Source organism: Durio zibethinus, chromosome 19, assembly GCF_047325235.1.
Source record: "Durio zibethinus cultivar Kanyao isolate XHJ-2024 chromosome 19, ASM4732523v1, whole genome shotgun sequence".
In the NCBI taxonomy this organism is placed as follows: Eukaryota; Viridiplantae; Streptophyta; class Magnoliopsida; order Malvales; family Malvaceae; genus Durio; species Durio zibethinus.
The window spans coordinates 3,262,856-3,279,583 of NC_143180.1; the positions used below are offsets into that span (position 1 = coordinate 3,262,856).

A 16,728-nucleotide genomic window follows, 5' to 3' on the forward strand; every position below is an offset into this window, starting at 1 on the left:
CTTGTAGGCCACTGACCCTATCTTTCCATGATTCCATCATCTTTGTCAGAAAAAATCTCCCAAAAAGCAATCCCCTCCGGAATGCATACGATTAATAAAAAATAATTTAAAATTATGTAAAATCCGATACGAAGCCTACACTTACATGCGGTGAATCCCAACCCAACATTATTCTTTATTATGATTCGATAATCATAAAATTGCAGTAAAAAGAATTACAAGTGAAATGATCCCCTCCCATGCCGCTCAAAGAGAGGACACTTGAGCATTTAACTCAATTGGCTGGTGCATGATCCCTGCTCAAAGTCGAAGAATTCGAATCCCCTCTTCCCATCATCAGTAACCACCATTCAACATCAGACCAAAATTTACTAATTTATAGCAGCATGGATACTGTACTACTGATAGATTAAAACATTTATTTGATGACTAAGGCAATCAGTGTTCATCTGGTTTTACATAAAGTCTCACCCACTTCATAGTTGATACTCTAGAGTTTGAAAACCTTATTGTTTTTGAAGTAATTCATGCATTGACCTTAGGTGCCCATCCAGCAATCACGTATTCCTTGGCAGCCTGCGTTTTCACAAAGGATTCGCGAGAGAAAATTGACTGCAATGCAAGATACAAGAAATATATTTGACCATTAGTTAACAAAAAGTTTAATTTTCTTCTATCCAGAGTCAATATTAGATGAACACAGGCCAGCATACAGACATTTAAAGATACACAACAAGCAACAAAGGAGAGAGATTGGTTCGGAAATTTAGTCAGAGAAAACATGTAAATATTCATTATGTAAGAAAAAAGTGAAGACAAAGATCACGGCGAATCATTATGCGTTCATCAATTAAAACCATTACGTGAAGCCAAAAATTTGAGAGGACCGTGTTTCTTAAACATGGATGAGAGAGTCAAAACCCGATAAAAATAACAGAAGTTTGTTCAATCTCTCATTCTCTAAGGTGCATTCTTTAAGCTAATGAAAATGTAAATTAATGCCTGCATGCCCTGTTTAGGTGAGAATTGGCAATGGTTGCATACATGTAATAAAAATAGAAATATATATTCAGCATGATTACATGGCCATATTCAACGATAAATATTTCCAACTCATAAAAATATTCTTGATTGCATATAAGTGGAAAAGGGCATCGAATTTAATTTAATCTAGATAACCAAACTAAAGTTAAAATCTGAGACAGAAAGCCAGTCATGGACAAGTGTATTTCTAGAACAAGCACCTCTTTAAAAAAAAAGAAAAGTTATGGAGGCCATTAAAGGTGACAGATGCTAAATAAGGACCCGGCTAAACGACAACAGGCCAAAATGAAGGGCTTTCATTGGTTATACCTCCTGCTAAAATATGCTACTCTTGATGGCCACTGAAGAAAATAGTGAAGGATATAATACACCACCTGGCTATCATCACTGATTTATCATGATAACTACAAGCATAACATAACTTCCATTACTCTTTTCACATGATATGAGCCTCAAAATCATACCTACTTCTAGAAAGAACACAGCAAAAGTTCTTTTCCTTTAAAAAGGAGGTGGGATTGTGGATTCTTGATAGAAAAGCTTGATGTTGGAAACCCTCAAAATCACTAATTTGCATTCAAAAGTAGTTTAAAATCTATTAGATCAATCTATACGAGTCAGAATTATGTTCTTTTGCGATGTATATAGTCACTGAGGTATGATCATGGCAGCCACATTCTAGTGTGGCTACCTTGTAACATACTGCACCACTCCTAATTATGCATGTTATAACACTAAAAAACTACGTATCGCTATAATAACTAAGATAGGATCATAACTAATGTGATAAAAGAAAACCAAAAATCAATACAACCAGCATAACAAGCTTCCTAATAAGAAGGTTGTCCAATTTGATGGAACATACAATTTTTGTTGTTTTTTGAAAAGCTTTGATGGAACATACATGACAAACAAGGTCCTCTTATTAAACTGTTAAAATCAATAATTCTTTAAAAAAAAAAGTACCTTCATGTAATTGTGGACATAAGTCAAGCTTTCAGGAACTGTCCACTTCTTAAAATGGCCAAGGGCAACGTCAAGATGGTAGAGCTTTGGTCCCAAACCTAAATCAACAGCAGTGGTCTTTTCCCCAGCAATGAATGGACCCTGATGATACTCCAATAAATTAGGATAAATTTATATGGTAAAAGATACGAAATAAAATCATGAATCTACGCACGAAGGCGCATCAAATTTATTATCACTTACCTGTCCCTTAAGATGCTCATCCAATGTCTTTAATTCATTAAGCAGAGCCCGCTCAGATCCATCATTTGCATCCTTGCTCTTCAAAAATGTGATAAAAGTTCCAAATATTTTTGATCCACTGCAGTCACACAGTGAATAAAGATTAATAATCGAAGTGATTTCAAGAACAAAAAGCTGAGTAAACTTTTCTAAGAAACAAATAAATCCTATCAACAAAACCACTCCATTTTTTTCTTTTAAAACCAAAGATTGAAACCTTTTCCTCTAAGGTCAATACAAGACAAGTGAAACACGACAGAGAGAATCAACTCTATCTTTACATTTTCAAGGTGATAATTCACATGGAATCAATCATAAGGCAAAAATAATCCCAACATTTCAGAGGGCAGAAGACAACCAAAATGAAGTGTTCTCAGGTGATAATCAACCAAAACGTTTTCAGACTTAACTCAGAGAACAAATGTAGAAAGAAGTGTGATAAACAAATATTATAAAATCAAAAGAAAACAGTATAGTATTAATATGATCTCTCAGTAAAATCCCAAGCTTATAAAACTGTTAAAGAAAACACAATACACAAAGTAACTGAGAGATAAATCAAATGAAAGCAAAGGGAAGGCGAGAGGCAGCATACACAGAGGCAAATTCAGGTGGTGTTTTCAGAGAAGGCTCAGGGTACTTCTCTTCAAGAATTCCAACAATCACGTCAGAATCAGGTACCCATTTGTCATCAAACTTCACCACTGGTACCTTTCCTTCTGGACTTATCTCCAAGAACCTATCCAAATCAAATAAAACAACACATTTTTCACAATATTTGCTTAAAAACTCCAAACAACCCATTACCACAAACAAAAAACCACAATGTTCACACACTTCTACAATCAAAATCACAAATTTTCAACAACCCATCACCACAGAAAAAAAAACTTCAAAGTTCACATTTTTATATAAAAGTTTACATCTTTTATTAAATGATATATACCATTGAGGTCTATCACTAAGATTGACAAGGTGCATCTTGTAAGTAACCTTCTTTTCCTCCAAAGTAAGAAGAACCCTTTGGCAGAATGGACCTGGAAAACATTTTTAAAAGAGGTAAAAAAAAAAAAAACCCTTCTTTCCAAATTAAAAACCCAGAAATAAAATCACCCAAAAAAGAGAAAAACATTATTTTTTTACAAAGACAATGTGAAAGAGAACGGGAACATACAGTCTCCAAGAACATCAAGAGCACCAGCAGCAGCCTTGACACAGATCTCCAAAGCCATTTTTTTCTTGAGAAAGATTTGACAAAAAAGAAGGAACCTTTTTGGTTTGAGAGTTGAGAGATAATAGCAGTTACTGAACTCCCTTTGGAAGGGAAGGGAGGGGAGCTATAAAGAGAAAGATTGTAATGGTAGTAGTAGTAGTTGCGCTTGGTTTTTAATTGGCAATATTAACTCTAAAATTTTGGCATTGTGGACATGATCACAATGTCATTATCAATAGGCCATTTCATTTCCTTTGGATTGGGACCAAACAATAGTATATTCTAACTTTCTAAAGGCTTTTATGCCTCCATAAAGTTCCCACCTTTATTCCATCACACACTTGGTGAAAAAAAATCAAAATTTCAAAATTTTCAAGTTTTTAATTCTCACACTCAAATTAATTTTAATTTTGTTATTTTATATCTACAAATAAAAAAAATTAAAATTAAATGCACTGGCATAACTCAATCAAATTGAAATATATTATTAAAGTTCAACATTGCCTCATATATTAGACTAAAAAATTTAACTTTAATCCCAAAACAAAATTAAAAAATAAATTAAAAAATTGGTGTAAAAACAATTAATAAAAATATCAATCAAATTAATTTTTTGTAAGTTACTGAAATATCTTGGTTAATTGTTGAAAGATGTTGATAAAGAAGATACAATTCAATGGAAACATAAAGGTCATTGAATGACATTGGTTTTCTAATTTTCTAATTGTCATCTTACCTTTGGAGAATCAGTTCTTTTCTCATTTCACTTTCATTTCATGACTTCTTCTAAAATGAAAAAAAACATTATAACAGAATCAAAATATCTCATTGTGCTATTTTTTTTTCTTTTTTTAAAATGCCATTAACTTTTTTTTATTGGATGATTGCTTCTCCTTGTCTCTTAGCATTTTCAAGTCTTTTTCTTTTCTTGGATATGCAAACGAAGAACATGGGAGTTGGAACAATCTTAAGCAGAGTGACTGTGTAATTTTTTAGTTAGAAGAAGTTACAAGAATGAATGTTTCATATGCATATTGAATAAAAGATCACCATTAAACTAAGTATGCAGTGTTTGAGATCTACTATGAAATCTTCTCTCTTAGAATGCATCATCAAGAAATGAACTTTGTCCAAAGTGTTTTTGAGTTACTAACATGGGGTTTGTAGGTAGTTTTGAAAGGAGACTTCGTTTGATCTGTCAAAAACAAAAGCATCAATGACACAATTAGAATTACATGATACACTCTGACACTCGACACTCGACACTCGATACTCGAATGACACAATTTTTGAAATTCTTTTTATTACTACTATTTTCTGACTATTAAAGATAATTTCTATCAATTTAGAGTGAAAATAGCAAATCCATCTCATTACAAAAAACAAATTAAATTAAAAAAGGAACCTTTTTTTTTGGCGCCAAACACGAAAGAAAACGACAGTTCATATTTCGAAACGACAAAACAACACGAAAAACTATGTCCCACTAAAAGCCACGTGTCTCTTTTTTCTCACTTTTCTTCTCCGTGGTTCGTCCAATCATCAAATCATTTTCTCCGAATCAGAGACTGCAAATTCATCATTTCTTTCAATTTTCGATTCCATCTCGAAAAACCCATTTCCCAGAATTTTATTTATTTTTTCATTAACTGACCACTTTTTAAAATTTTTTTTCATGTAATACGTGGTTTTATTTTTTTAATAAAAAAAGAAAGTTTGACCAACCAGGTTGTTCAACATGTCGGCTTGTCTTTTGCTTTTTTGAATTATAAGCAAGACAAAAAAATTTTGATCCCTTATGTAATTAATTTAAAAATAGTATGAAATGAAGTAATTTAGATAAAAATTTTTTTATTTTGTTGGGCATCTAAAATCAAGGTCAACAGCAACAATTTTCCTCATAGAACTTCTCTTAGAAAAAAGGGTCAGATCATTTTTCCCATTTTCTTTTCCCTTTTTATGGGTTTTCTTTTCTCTTTCTTGGTTTTTGTTTTCTGGGCTTTTCATGATTTGGTTAAGCTTTTGATGTTTGCTTCTCCTTTTGTCAAAGTTGGATTCTTTTGTTTCTTTTTTAATGTACCAAAAAAGTTGTTTTTTTTATTTGTTTCAATGAGTTTATGATTCTTGATATTTGATAGTAGTATTAATTGGTTGATTTTTATGATACTTTGTTGGGGGAAAGGGGGTGTTTAAATATTTGATTTAGTATCAAACTTCTCTCTCTTTTTTTTTTCCTTTTTTTCTTTTTAATGATGGGATTGCACTTTAGACTTTGTATCGCGCTGTGTTCTAATTATTACTTGGCCAAAAAAAGTTGTTTTTAATGATTTTGTTTCTTGCATGTTGATTACTCTGAGCTCTACTTTGTTTGCAGTATGAGTCTCTGGACACTATATTTTTGGCTTTATCAGATGCTCATATGACTTCTTTTAAGTGAAATTCTTTACTGCTTTAATATTTTTTTTCCCATTAAATTTTAAAAATTTTAAGCTTTATTTCTCCTTAACAATTCCTTTCTTTTTTACCATTCAAAGTTGCCTAAGAAAATTCCTAGTACTTTTTTTTTTAATTTTTCCTTTTTAGTACATGCTTTTTGTGATTGGTTTAGGCTGAACATCCAATTTAGTTGATGCATATATGGAAATCTGTTATCCAAGTTCCTTTTTTTTCTTTGTTTAGTTTGTTTATTGAATATTAATATGGCATTTCCAGGTAGCAGGGAAGTCCTCAAATTGAGTATTTGGAGTCTTGACTTTAGTTGTTGCTGTGGCAGTAGTAAAAACAAATATATGGTAAGTAAATCACAAGCTATATCCTTCTTCTTCTTCTTCTTAAGGAGCTATGGATTCTTGGTAGTTGTTTAATTAGTTTGTTTTAGTAGTAAATAAATGGCAGTTTTTCTTTTCTTTGGACCAGGCTGCAGATGCATTTTTGCATTTTGTAGAATGCTATTGAATTATTGGAGTATTTACTTCAAGTAGATGAAGAAATGTCAAAAAACATGGAATCCAAACCTACCACACCAAGTGTCATTGCGAGACTAATGGGTCTTGATGAACTCCAATCTCAGCAACCTGTCAAGAAGCAGAAGCGGCAAAGAGTGCTCTCAGAGAATTATCTACGAAAAGTTGCTTCTATAGGTGTTTTGGAGAAGCGGTCATGTGATGAACACCGTTCATTTGGGTTCAGCATTGAAGAGCAAAAACAGTTCAAGGATGCATTTGAAGAAATAGAATCATTAGAGAGAGAAAAGGGTAGTGATTTGTTTGCGGAAAAGGGAAGAGTAGCCTTAAGATCATCACAGGAACAAGTTCCATCTTTAAGTGGAACTTTTGCCGATGCAGAATATGTTCCTAGATTTCATCTGGAATCAAACAATGAAAGATGTCCTTCCTTTAGAAAAATTGTTATTTTGAAACCAAAGACTGGAGAGGCAGAGAATGCTACTAACTGTCTGTCTTTCCCTAGTTCTAGTGAAGGTTCTTATTCAGGCGATAGGAAGGACAAAGGGTTCCTTACTTGCGGAAAAGGAAATTCACATGCTCAAGTTAAGGAGAGGAAGAACATTTGCAGTGGTGTGAAATCCACAGGGCATAGATCAAACCTTTCCTCTGAAACTGAAAAGGAAATCATCAGGAAAACAAGGCATAATATAAGTCACATTTCTTTGCAACCACCAAGGTCAGGATTCAGTGGTCATCACAGTCTTGCAAAAGAGCCAGAGATGATGATTGTTTCTTCCCCAAATTACTCTGATTTGAACAACTGGTACAAACCCTCATGTTTCTTCCTAGATGGATCATATGTGACTCAGGAAGCAAAGAAGCAAATCTCAGAAAGATGGAGAATGACTAAAGAGTTTCGGGAGAATGGACTCACTATTGGGGGAAGGAGCAGAAGCAGAACTCTTGGTGAAATGCTTGCTTTGCCTGACCATGATAAATGTGCAAACTTTCGTAGTCCTTTAGGCATTAGCAGTAGAGATGGCAGGAAATACGGGGGCATTGGAGACTTAATAAAGTCCAGATCTCCAACATATTTTACGTCTGTTGGAAGTCCTGTAACCAGGACCAGTCACAAAGCTTTCCATGATGATTCGTATATGACTATGAGGCCAATGTTTTCTCTTGATTTGTCAAAATTTAAGTCCTGTAAGCAGGGTTCCAGTGGGAAAGATGGTGTGAAACAAAGAAACTCAGGATCCAACTGCAAGAAGTCTCAATCTAGTCCATACCTAGAGTCAGAAAAGAATCACTCGCATGACGACAAATATGTTATCCATAATATGTTCAAGAACAACCTTGAGAAGCAGGATCCTTCTTCTATAGTTTCTAAGTCATTAAAGCACGATATCATTCAGTCTGATTCTGAAAATAAAATCATCCCAATTGATCAATGGAATGACATCAAGGATACAAATACATCTGCAGAGGGTTGTGTGGTACCTGAGTCATCAATGTGCACTGCTGAATTTCCAAGCATTGCCTGTGATATGGTGGTCGCTGTAGAAACTGTGGGTGTTGGCAAGTCTACTGGAAATCAAAACCAGCTGCAGTTTGAATCAACCAGCTGCACTATGTCTGAGAAAGATTATAATTCTTCTTTTTGTATCCCTGATGCTTCGAGTCAACAGGTTTGATGTTCCTTTCCTTTTTAAGTGTCCGATTAGTTTGATAGAATTAATACTTGTATTATGTGTTACTCAAAAACTTAACAGCCTGATTGTATTTTAAGTAAAAGGGTAGATGTGTCTTCCAGTCAATGTGTATGTTACATGCATACTATGTTTTGTCCTTGATAAGAACTAATTTAAAATTTATAATGAATCCCTCCTTAAATTGTTGAGAAACCTTGTGGAGAGAAAAAAGAGGGGCAGGAGAGGTTTGATTTATGTCCAGAAACAGTTTTCTGTTACCTTGAACGCATTAAAATAGTTTTAGGTTGCAGGACATGGTCTGATAAGTCCAAAACAAAAATGATGGATACTCAAAATAATTCTCAGTATGGCACCTGGGACTTAAGACATCAGGTTTGAAGAATATCCATTCCTATTAGGTGCCAATCTAATGTTATATTAGTTTCCTTTCTTGCTGACAGCAATAGTCAAGATTGATCAAACATTCAAGCACCCTTCTGTTTATTATTTATTCTTTTTCAGAAGTTTCATTGAGTCCAATCTGGCCTCCTACAAGCTTGTCTCATCTTACATCAAACATTTTATAACTTTCTTTGGATGTGCTTGTTATTCTAATATTTCTGCTGCAATTTTGAGCTACACTTTGTCTCCAAATATTGAATTTCCTCCCTCAATTTTTTCACTGTAATCTTGCAGGAAGATATATCAATGAAAATATCTGAAGAGTGTGGCTCAGACCCTGACTTTCTTGTGAACTTGGAGGCAGCTTATCAGCCCAGTCCAGTTTCAGTTTTGGAAGCACCATTCGAAGAGGAGAATTTTTCAAGCTCTAAACGCTTTGAGAGTGTCACTGCTAGCTTACATGGTTAGTAAGACAGAAGGATTCCTTGACCTCCTGATTTTTTGCCTCACTTTTATCTATTTAAATTTTTTTGTTCTTGATTTCTAACAGATGTGAGGCGGCAACTTGAATTTCTAAAATCGGACTCACTGGAAGGATACTCAGAAGGACCTGGAATGGTTGTGTCAAGTGATGATGAGGATGATAAAGGAGAAGAGTCTTTAGAGGATTGTGAAGCAAATGGAGATTCAACAAGGTTATTTGGAGTTGAAGAGAGTAGGGATTTCTCCTATTTGGTTGATGTCTTGACTGAGGCAGGTTTTAATAGTAGAAACCAGGATATAGGCTTTGATGGATGGCACTCTCCTGAAATCCCAATAAGCCCTTCAGTTTTTGAGACATTGGAGAAGAAGTATGGTGAACAGATATCTTGGAGGAGGTCAGCAAGGAGGCTACTTTTTGACCGCATAAATTCAGGTTTAATGGAAATTCTCCAACCATGCTTAGGAGAACCCATGTGGGCAAAACCTGTTTCAAGAAGGCTTGGCTACAGGCTGAACTTGAAGGAGATTGAGGAAGAACTATACATGTTGTCGGTTAGCCAGGAAAAGGAAGCAGAAAAGGAGTCATCTGAGAAAGTATTGGGAAAGGATGATGGGTGGTTGTTCTTAGGATGTGATATTGAGGTAATTGGTAGAGAAATAGAGAGTTCATTGATTGATGAGCTGGCAGCAGAGATTGTTAGCCTAGAGAGTTTTTGAAAGATAGTTTTCCCCACTTTTTGTTTTTCCTCATGGTTTTGGCAGATATTTATATGCATCATCAAAACCACAAGAGAAAGATTTTTTCTTTTTGCATTTTGGCATTCATACGTTGCATAAGCATGTCGTTGAGAGAGAGAGAGAGAGAGAGAGAGAGAGAGAGAGAGATGAATATAGGAAAAATTGATATAGAGAGGTTTAAACTAGGTTGGTCATGTTAATGTATAGAAATTAAAAAATGCATTACATGGTTCATTCTTTGCATTGGTGTGAAAACTCAAGATGTGTGGATACATACGTTGGGGTGATGGCAGATGATGGCAGATGCCATTAGCATTGCCATACCTGTTATTGTATAGCTGTTACTCTGTATCTGAAAGGAGATTATGTTTGTTCCAAAAAAAAAAAAAAAGGAATGAAGAAGAATGAAGATTTTATGTTAATACTATGTTCTTTTTCCTATTTTTTCTTTTTCTGTCCCCAGCCCAGTGATTAAGTTCCTTTAAATATAGGATTTCTTTCTCTTTTTGGCATCAATTTGTACTCATTTTTATGCATCACTCTGACTAGTGTCAGAAGTTAAAGGAAATAGTAAATACATTATATTCTGCTGAGCACTTTGATAGATTTCAGATTAAACTTACAAAGATTCAGGAAAGTATTAATGGGAAGACAGTTTGAAGAATATGAAAACCACATAAAAGGTATCTAGAATACTGTCCTGCAAGTTGAAGCAGATTGCAGGCATATATATCAATATTTTTTGGGTGCTTATTTTAGAAGTTGAAACCCTTTCTGGTGCAATTGGAGAAGTTCCATGAACTGATTCCTTAGGTGAGCTAAACCATAGGCCACTGTTCCAAATATTCCTTCTCATCCACTTTCTATAAAACTTGAAACACACCAATCCTGAACTAAATATTAGAAATAGAAAGACTTCAACAACTCCATTTCTTCAGGTAGCTCCTGCCAAGAACTCAACTTAGATATAAATACACTTGCATATCCTCCAATCCATCAAGAAAAATACTAAAGCAAACCTTCCTGAACTTTTAGGTGTTTTCCCTTGCCAGAAACATCAGATGGAATCGTACAAACTCATTTCTATACTTCTAATCTTCACAATTGCATTCTCCACTTCAGCAAGAATGCTTGATGAGCAACCCTCAAACCCGTCAAATGCAGTTGTGACACCTGTCACTAATGTACCACAATTGCCCACCCCATTAGGCACACAACCTAGTCCTAGTGTGGCTGCAGCCACTGGTGTGAATGTTGCCAACCCTGACCCTGACCACACCCTAACCTTCTACATGCATGACATTCTAGGAGGTTCAAACCCAACTGCTCTAGCGGTGACTGGTGTTGTTAGCAACCCCGCAATCAACGGTCAACTTCCATTTGCCAAACCAAATGGTGCAAACCTCCCGGTAGCAATGGAATAAACCAAAATAGTGGTAATACAGGTCTTATAAACAACAACAACATTCCATTTCTCACTGGCCTTTCTGGCAACACTCAAGCTGTGTTGCAGAACAATGGCAACAACAACTTGATCAATGGGGCATTAAACTTCCCAATCACAGCTGGAGGCCAACTTCCTTCTGGGTCTACTCTCCAAAAACTCATGTTTGGAACAATGACTGTCATTGATGATGAACTGACAGTAGGACATGAGCTAGGTTCTGGCTTCCTTGGCAAGGCACAAGGGTTCTATGTGGCTAGCTCAATTGATGGAACCAGTCAAACAATGGCATTTACAGCCATGTTCGAGAGTAGCCACTATGCTGACACCCTTAGCTTCTTTGGGGTTCATCGTACCGGTGTATCGGAGTCTCATTTGGCTATCATGGGTGGTACTGGAAAATATGTCAATGCAAAAGGTTTTGCCATTGTTAAGACTATACCAGCGACTAATCAACAGCAGGAGACTGATGGCTTAGAGACGGTCCTAGAGTTCACTGTTTATGTTACCTATTAGATATGACCTGAGAATTGAAAATACGTGGATTTTTAAGGTACTGCCTAGAAAAGAAGTGAAATTTGATGTAATTTATTTGGAATGTTTTATTGCTATGAATCTGAAAAAGAAAGAAAAATCTACAACTTGTTTGGCTAATCTTGTCTAAACTTTAAAAAACGAACTCATTTCTTCAATGCTATCCTTGAGCAGCTATAACTTGTCATATTTACATATAACTTGTCATACTTACAAAGTTTGTAAGATCTCTTCAGTTACTGTCAAATTTCTTGTGGTATGATTCTCGCTTAGGGTGCGAGAGGTCCCGAGTTCAATTCTCGGAATGCCCCTTTCAAAGAGGTTTACATTTAAAATAATAAACTTCAGTTTGTTCAACAGCAGGTACAGGTCCCGAGTTCAATTCTAGGAATGCCCCTTTCAAAGAGGTTTACTTTTAAAATAATAATGATGTTAGGGACGGCTGCAAATGAAGCTACTGAAAAATTTTAATCAAGTATAAAGAAGAACAAAGGGATGATGATTGAAGTTGGGGCATTGAAACAGATTCATCTGATTCATTCCAAGCTTTAATATGAAAAAGGGAAAACAACTTTTTTTTGGTATAAAGTAGGTTTCAGTCCGAAAATAAGAAAAGGGATTGTGAGTATTGAAGCTCAAATCTTAGATATATTGGATTCTATCTTTTGAGGGTGACTGCATGTGTATAAATTAATTGAATTAAGTTTCGAATTCAAAACAAATAACTTTAATAAACTGATGAATAAATTATTGATCTGTTAGTCTCTACCGAATAGTCAAAGTATAAAAAAAAATGACCCCCGCTAGTTAATTGGTTTCTTGTAACTTGTAATCTTCCTGTACATAATCAACTCTAAATTGAAAATGCAATAGTCAAGAATTCAAATTCTTTGCACAATTTATTAGGAAAGAAAATCAGTTTTAATAAAGTAAGAAAATAAGTTATCATGATTAATTTTTCAAGGAAAATTCGAAAACAGAACAAAAATTATACTCTTGGTTCAAACATTGATTTCAGTTCAAATATAAAAATTTATAATCAATCACTATATCCATTGCAACCCAAAGAAATTAAAGAAAGCCAGAGATTGGATTGAATTATCACAAGTTCACAAAATAAACTAATATACAGAAACAGAAATGCTTCAAAGACACATGAAAATCCACACTTAAAATTGTTGCATCACACTGTAATCAAATTGGTAAACCATGTTGAAACCATGAAACACCAGCTAGCCACAAGATGATCAGTCAGTGAGGTAAACATTGAAATGTAGGATTGTATCCACACCATCTGTTATGTGCTGATCCTCCTGGTGAAGAGTCTCAACCGTGGCATACCCTCTAGCATTCTCATACTTCCCAGTTCCACCAACCACTGCAATCTGTGACTCCAGCGACACGGTCCTATGAACACCAAAGAAACTAATGGTATCCTCAAGTTCATGACCATGTTCACTGCCATGCAATAGAACAGTCAAAGCAATGGTTTGGCTAGTACCATCCAAAGAGCTAGCCAAGTAAAACCCTTGCGCTTTGCCTAGTACAGCTGACCCCAACTCATGGGCTTCAGTTAATTCATCGTCTATGACAGTTATGGAGCCAAACATGAGTCTTTGAAGAGAGCCAGGTGGGAGCTGTCCAGCTGTGACAAAAGGTTGGTTGTTGCCATTGAGAACATTGTTGTTGTCACCAGTGTTTTGTAGAATAGCATTAGTTTGGGCACCAGTTAGGCCTGTTAGGAAAGGGACGTTGTTCGAGTTAATGAGGTTGTTAATGTTTTTGAGATTGTTTATGTTGTTACCATTTAGGAGTGGGGCTGCTCCTTGGATTGGGAAAAGATCATTGTTGGTCTTGGAGAAAGGGATGCCACTGATTTCTGAGTTGGCAATGATACCAGTTACCACCCTGGCTGATGGGTGGGATCCACCTAAGATGTCATGCATAAAAAAGGACAATACAGGATCATTTAGACCAGGTTTTGCCGCTGTGGCACTTGTGGCCACTGCCGCTCCTGACCCAGTTGTCACTGATGTGGCAGTGCTACTAGCTATTGGTGCCACACCAACAATAGGTGCTGCAGGAGTAGCTAGTGGTTCCTCATCAGCAGCAGGAGGTGCCACGGTGGCTGGAGCTTCAGGGAGTGGTGGATCAGCATTATCATCGTCCGGGCCACTTGGGGTGACAGCAGGGACTTGGCCACTTGGCAAAGTGTTAGGAGGGACAATTGTAGCTGTGGGGTTCAATGGCTGAGGTATGTTACCAACAACTTGAGGTTGTGCTTCCACCTCATCAAGGACTCTTGCTGAATTGGCACAAGTGAAGATGATGGACAAGAATAAGAGGTAGATGGTGGCCTTGAATGTTTTGCTTGTAAGCATAGGAGTTTCAGCCATTTGGGTTTCTCAAGAAGTTAAGATTGCTTTAGCGAAGACAAAGAACAAGGTGGATTGAATGATTTTTCTTTTCTGTTTCCAGTATATGACTTGATGGAGAAGTGAGAGGCCTCCAGGGTCATATATGCTTTAAGGAGTCTGATGAGAAAGTGGATTTGATGATATGGAGCAGTTCCAAGCCTTTTTTTTTATTTTTTTATTTTGTGGGATGTGCTTTGGTTGAAAAAAACCTAATTCACATGATGATAGAATAGCTGTTTGACTACAAAAGAACAAATATTGTCATAAGATGGTTGAACTATTTTCAATTTTCAATATTTTGAGCATTGCAGATGAGGGTTAAGCAGTTGAAGATTATATTATTTTTTTGAGAGAAGTTATTGGTGAAGGGAACAAGCATGCCTCCCCCAGACATTGAATTCTCTCTTTCAGGTTGTTGAAATTGGACCTGAGATTCTTGGGAAACTTATGGTTAAAAGAATAGCCTTTAATCTCATTGATAAATGTTTAGCCTCAATTGAAGTCTCAAGGAGCCACATAAAGTGAAGTCACTGTCTAAGTTAAAACAAAACAAGCAGGACTTGTCACAGTAACACCTGAATTATGTTGTTCTGCTTTTCAATGAATTCCAAGTCTCAAATTATCAGACCTTGGTTTTTTCCCCTTTAAATTCCCTTATTCATTTGTTTTTCATATAGTTGAAGTAATGAATGATGAGCTCTTTTCTACATATTTTTGTAGGATCTATGAAATGAAAGACTTTAAGGAATTAATGCAAATTTCCAGGTTATTTAGTGCCTAATAAGGTGGAGAAATAGGGCCAAAATTGCCTATCAAAATTCCAGAATCCTTTTGTTCATGATTAAAATGTAACATACAATATCACAGGTTTGGAGTGTCTTATCTTCTTACCATGGTAGCCATCTCCCAAATTCATGCCATCCAGATTCAATAACATTGCTGCTACAAATTCATTACAAAAGAAGTTTTAGACAGAAAGAGCATGTTGCAGTTCTTGGATTCTATTTTTAGTGCCTAAAAAATACAAAAACCAACAATCTCCAATATGTTTTCATTTCTTTCAAACTGCAAATGTTTGCATAAAAATTTCATGATTGAGGAACTGGATCTCAAATTTGCTTGAAAAATGCAGATGCTGATTTGACAGCTTCTAAAAAAAATGTGAAAGTAAAAAAAAGTTTCTCAGTTGGTAAAAGCAATCTGAAGCTTCCCTGCAAGTAAAGCCAACCTAGTAAGCTTTACTTGTTTATGGTTGAGGGTTTAGGATAAACGAATTTCTCCTTGACTCTGCATAAACTGTTCCACATAAGACCAAGTTAAGATGAGTTTCATTTCAGTACGTGAGAATTCTTTAACCCCGATAATAGTTTTATCATCTGATATTAACAAACATCATGCTACTAGATTCACTTGATAAAATCTTGAGCTGCATGGTGAATTAGTCTGTTATATCAAAGTCAGTGAGTTGATTGAGAAAGTTCTTTCATAAATGAAAGCAAAATAAAGTAAAAAAACTTGCCTAAAAGTTCTTGATTTCATTGTACAAAGAAATATACTCAAATTTTGTTTGAACTAAAAATGTTTGATCTTACATTTTGCACGCTAAACATAAGTTCAATTTGTTGCAAACAATAACCTTATAATATGTAGTTTTTTCTTTTTGTACAAAGGAGGTCGTAGTCTGGGATAGGGGAAGGGATTGCAGGTGAGGAATTTGAACCCTAGATCTGCTGGATGACAACTTTTAAAGCTGGCTACATGAGTTAACTGGGCTACTTGTTCTTATAATATGTAGTTGATCTGGCTAAAAAGGATTCTTAGCTATTAACTGAGATAAACATTGAACAAAAGAAGCTTGTTGACTCCTTGTTTCTCTGCAGCAGCAGCATTAGACCTTAATTCTACAGCCTTAACTGTTGCATAACCATTTGCACCAACATATTTCCCAATGCCACCAATTACAGCAATATGAGAGTCTGCTACATCTCTCCTATGTAAACCAAAAAACCTTAAGCCATCCTTAAATTTACTCTCTGCGAAAAAAGTAGTCATAGCCATCATATGACTAGTTCCATCTTCTGAACTTGCAACATATAGACCTTGTGCTTTTCCAAGTGGTGATCCATTAATTGAACCATCAAACAAGTTCTCATCAATTGTCATCACTGCCCCAAATTCCAGTTCCTGAAGAGTAGCTCTAGCAGGAAAATATAACCCAATGTTGGAAACATCAAACGTTTGAGTTGACAATCCAGACCCTGCAACTTTTGGATCAGATTCAGGAATTGGGATGCCTCCATTAGGAGGAAAAAAGCCTAGTGGCTTGGAAAATGGAAGCTGACCAGTGACTTTAGTGGTTGCAGGATGAGTAACATTGAGCAAATCTTGCATAAGGAACGAGATTTTGTGATGCTTGTGGTGATGATGATGACTTGAAGTTGGGTTGCCAAGATTTCTAACTGAAGATGATTTGTCGATGACGGTCATGAACAAGAAAAGCAACAAAATTATGGAAAGCCACGAGGAAACCATGGCCATTTTTTGGATGATAGATGTTTCTCTTTTGCAC

The 16,728-nt window shown here is 35.7% G+C and overlaps 4 protein-coding genes and 1 pseudogene across 4 annotated transcripts; 2 read left to right on the forward strand and 3 right to left on the reverse strand.

Moving 5' to 3' along the window:
* Window positions 1–352: 352 nt before the first annotated feature.
* On the reverse strand, window positions 353–3,658 carry LOC111310245 (glutathione S-transferase DHAR2-like). The gene is made up of 6 exons (XM_022909506.2): window positions 3,467–3,658; window positions 3,239–3,329; window positions 2,888–3,031; window positions 2,254–2,371; window positions 2,011–2,151; window positions 353–612 (listed from the first exon to the last, which is right to left on the reverse strand). The coding sequence occupies exons 1-6, from the start codon at window positions 3,522–3,524 to the stop codon at window positions 526–528; spliced, it is 639 nt and encodes a 212-aa protein (XP_022765241.2). The 5' UTR covers window positions 3,525–3,658; the 3' UTR covers window positions 353–525.
* A 1,645-nt stretch (window positions 3,659–5,303) lies between these two features.
* On the forward strand, window positions 5,304–10,191 carry LOC111310244 (uncharacterized). The gene is made up of 5 exons (XM_022909503.2): window positions 5,304–5,429; window positions 6,218–6,297; window positions 6,422–8,138; window positions 8,838–9,006; window positions 9,094–10,191. Exons 3-5 carry the CDS (start codon window positions 6,495–6,497, stop codon window positions 9,741–9,743), a joined length of 2,463 nt encoding a protein of 820 aa, XP_022765238.2. The 5' UTR covers window positions 5,304–5,429; window positions 6,218–6,297; window positions 6,422–6,494; the 3' UTR covers window positions 9,744–10,191.
* A 490-nt stretch (window positions 10,192–10,681) lies between these two features.
* LOC111309821 (dirigent protein 25-like) lies at window positions 10,682–11,808 on the forward strand. Its single transcript, XM_022908823.2, has one exon. The coding sequence runs from the start codon at window positions 11,371–11,373 to the stop codon at window positions 11,722–11,724; it is 354 nt and encodes a 117-aa protein (XP_022764558.2). The 5' UTR covers window positions 10,682–11,370; the 3' UTR covers window positions 11,725–11,808.
* A 1,033-nt stretch (window positions 11,809–12,841) lies between these two features.
* Window positions 12,842–14,703, reverse strand: LOC111309822 (dirigent protein 9 pseudogene; annotated as a pseudogene).
* Window positions 14,704–15,903: 1,200 nt separating this feature from the next.
* LOC111309519 (dirigent protein 25-like) lies at window positions 15,904–16,722 on the reverse strand. The gene has a single exon (XM_022908555.2). The coding sequence runs from the start codon at window positions 16,695–16,697 to the stop codon at window positions 15,984–15,986; it is 714 nt and encodes a 237-aa protein (XP_022764290.2). The 5' UTR covers window positions 16,698–16,722; the 3' UTR covers window positions 15,904–15,983.
* Between the last annotated feature and the right edge of the window lie 6 nt (window positions 16,723–16,728).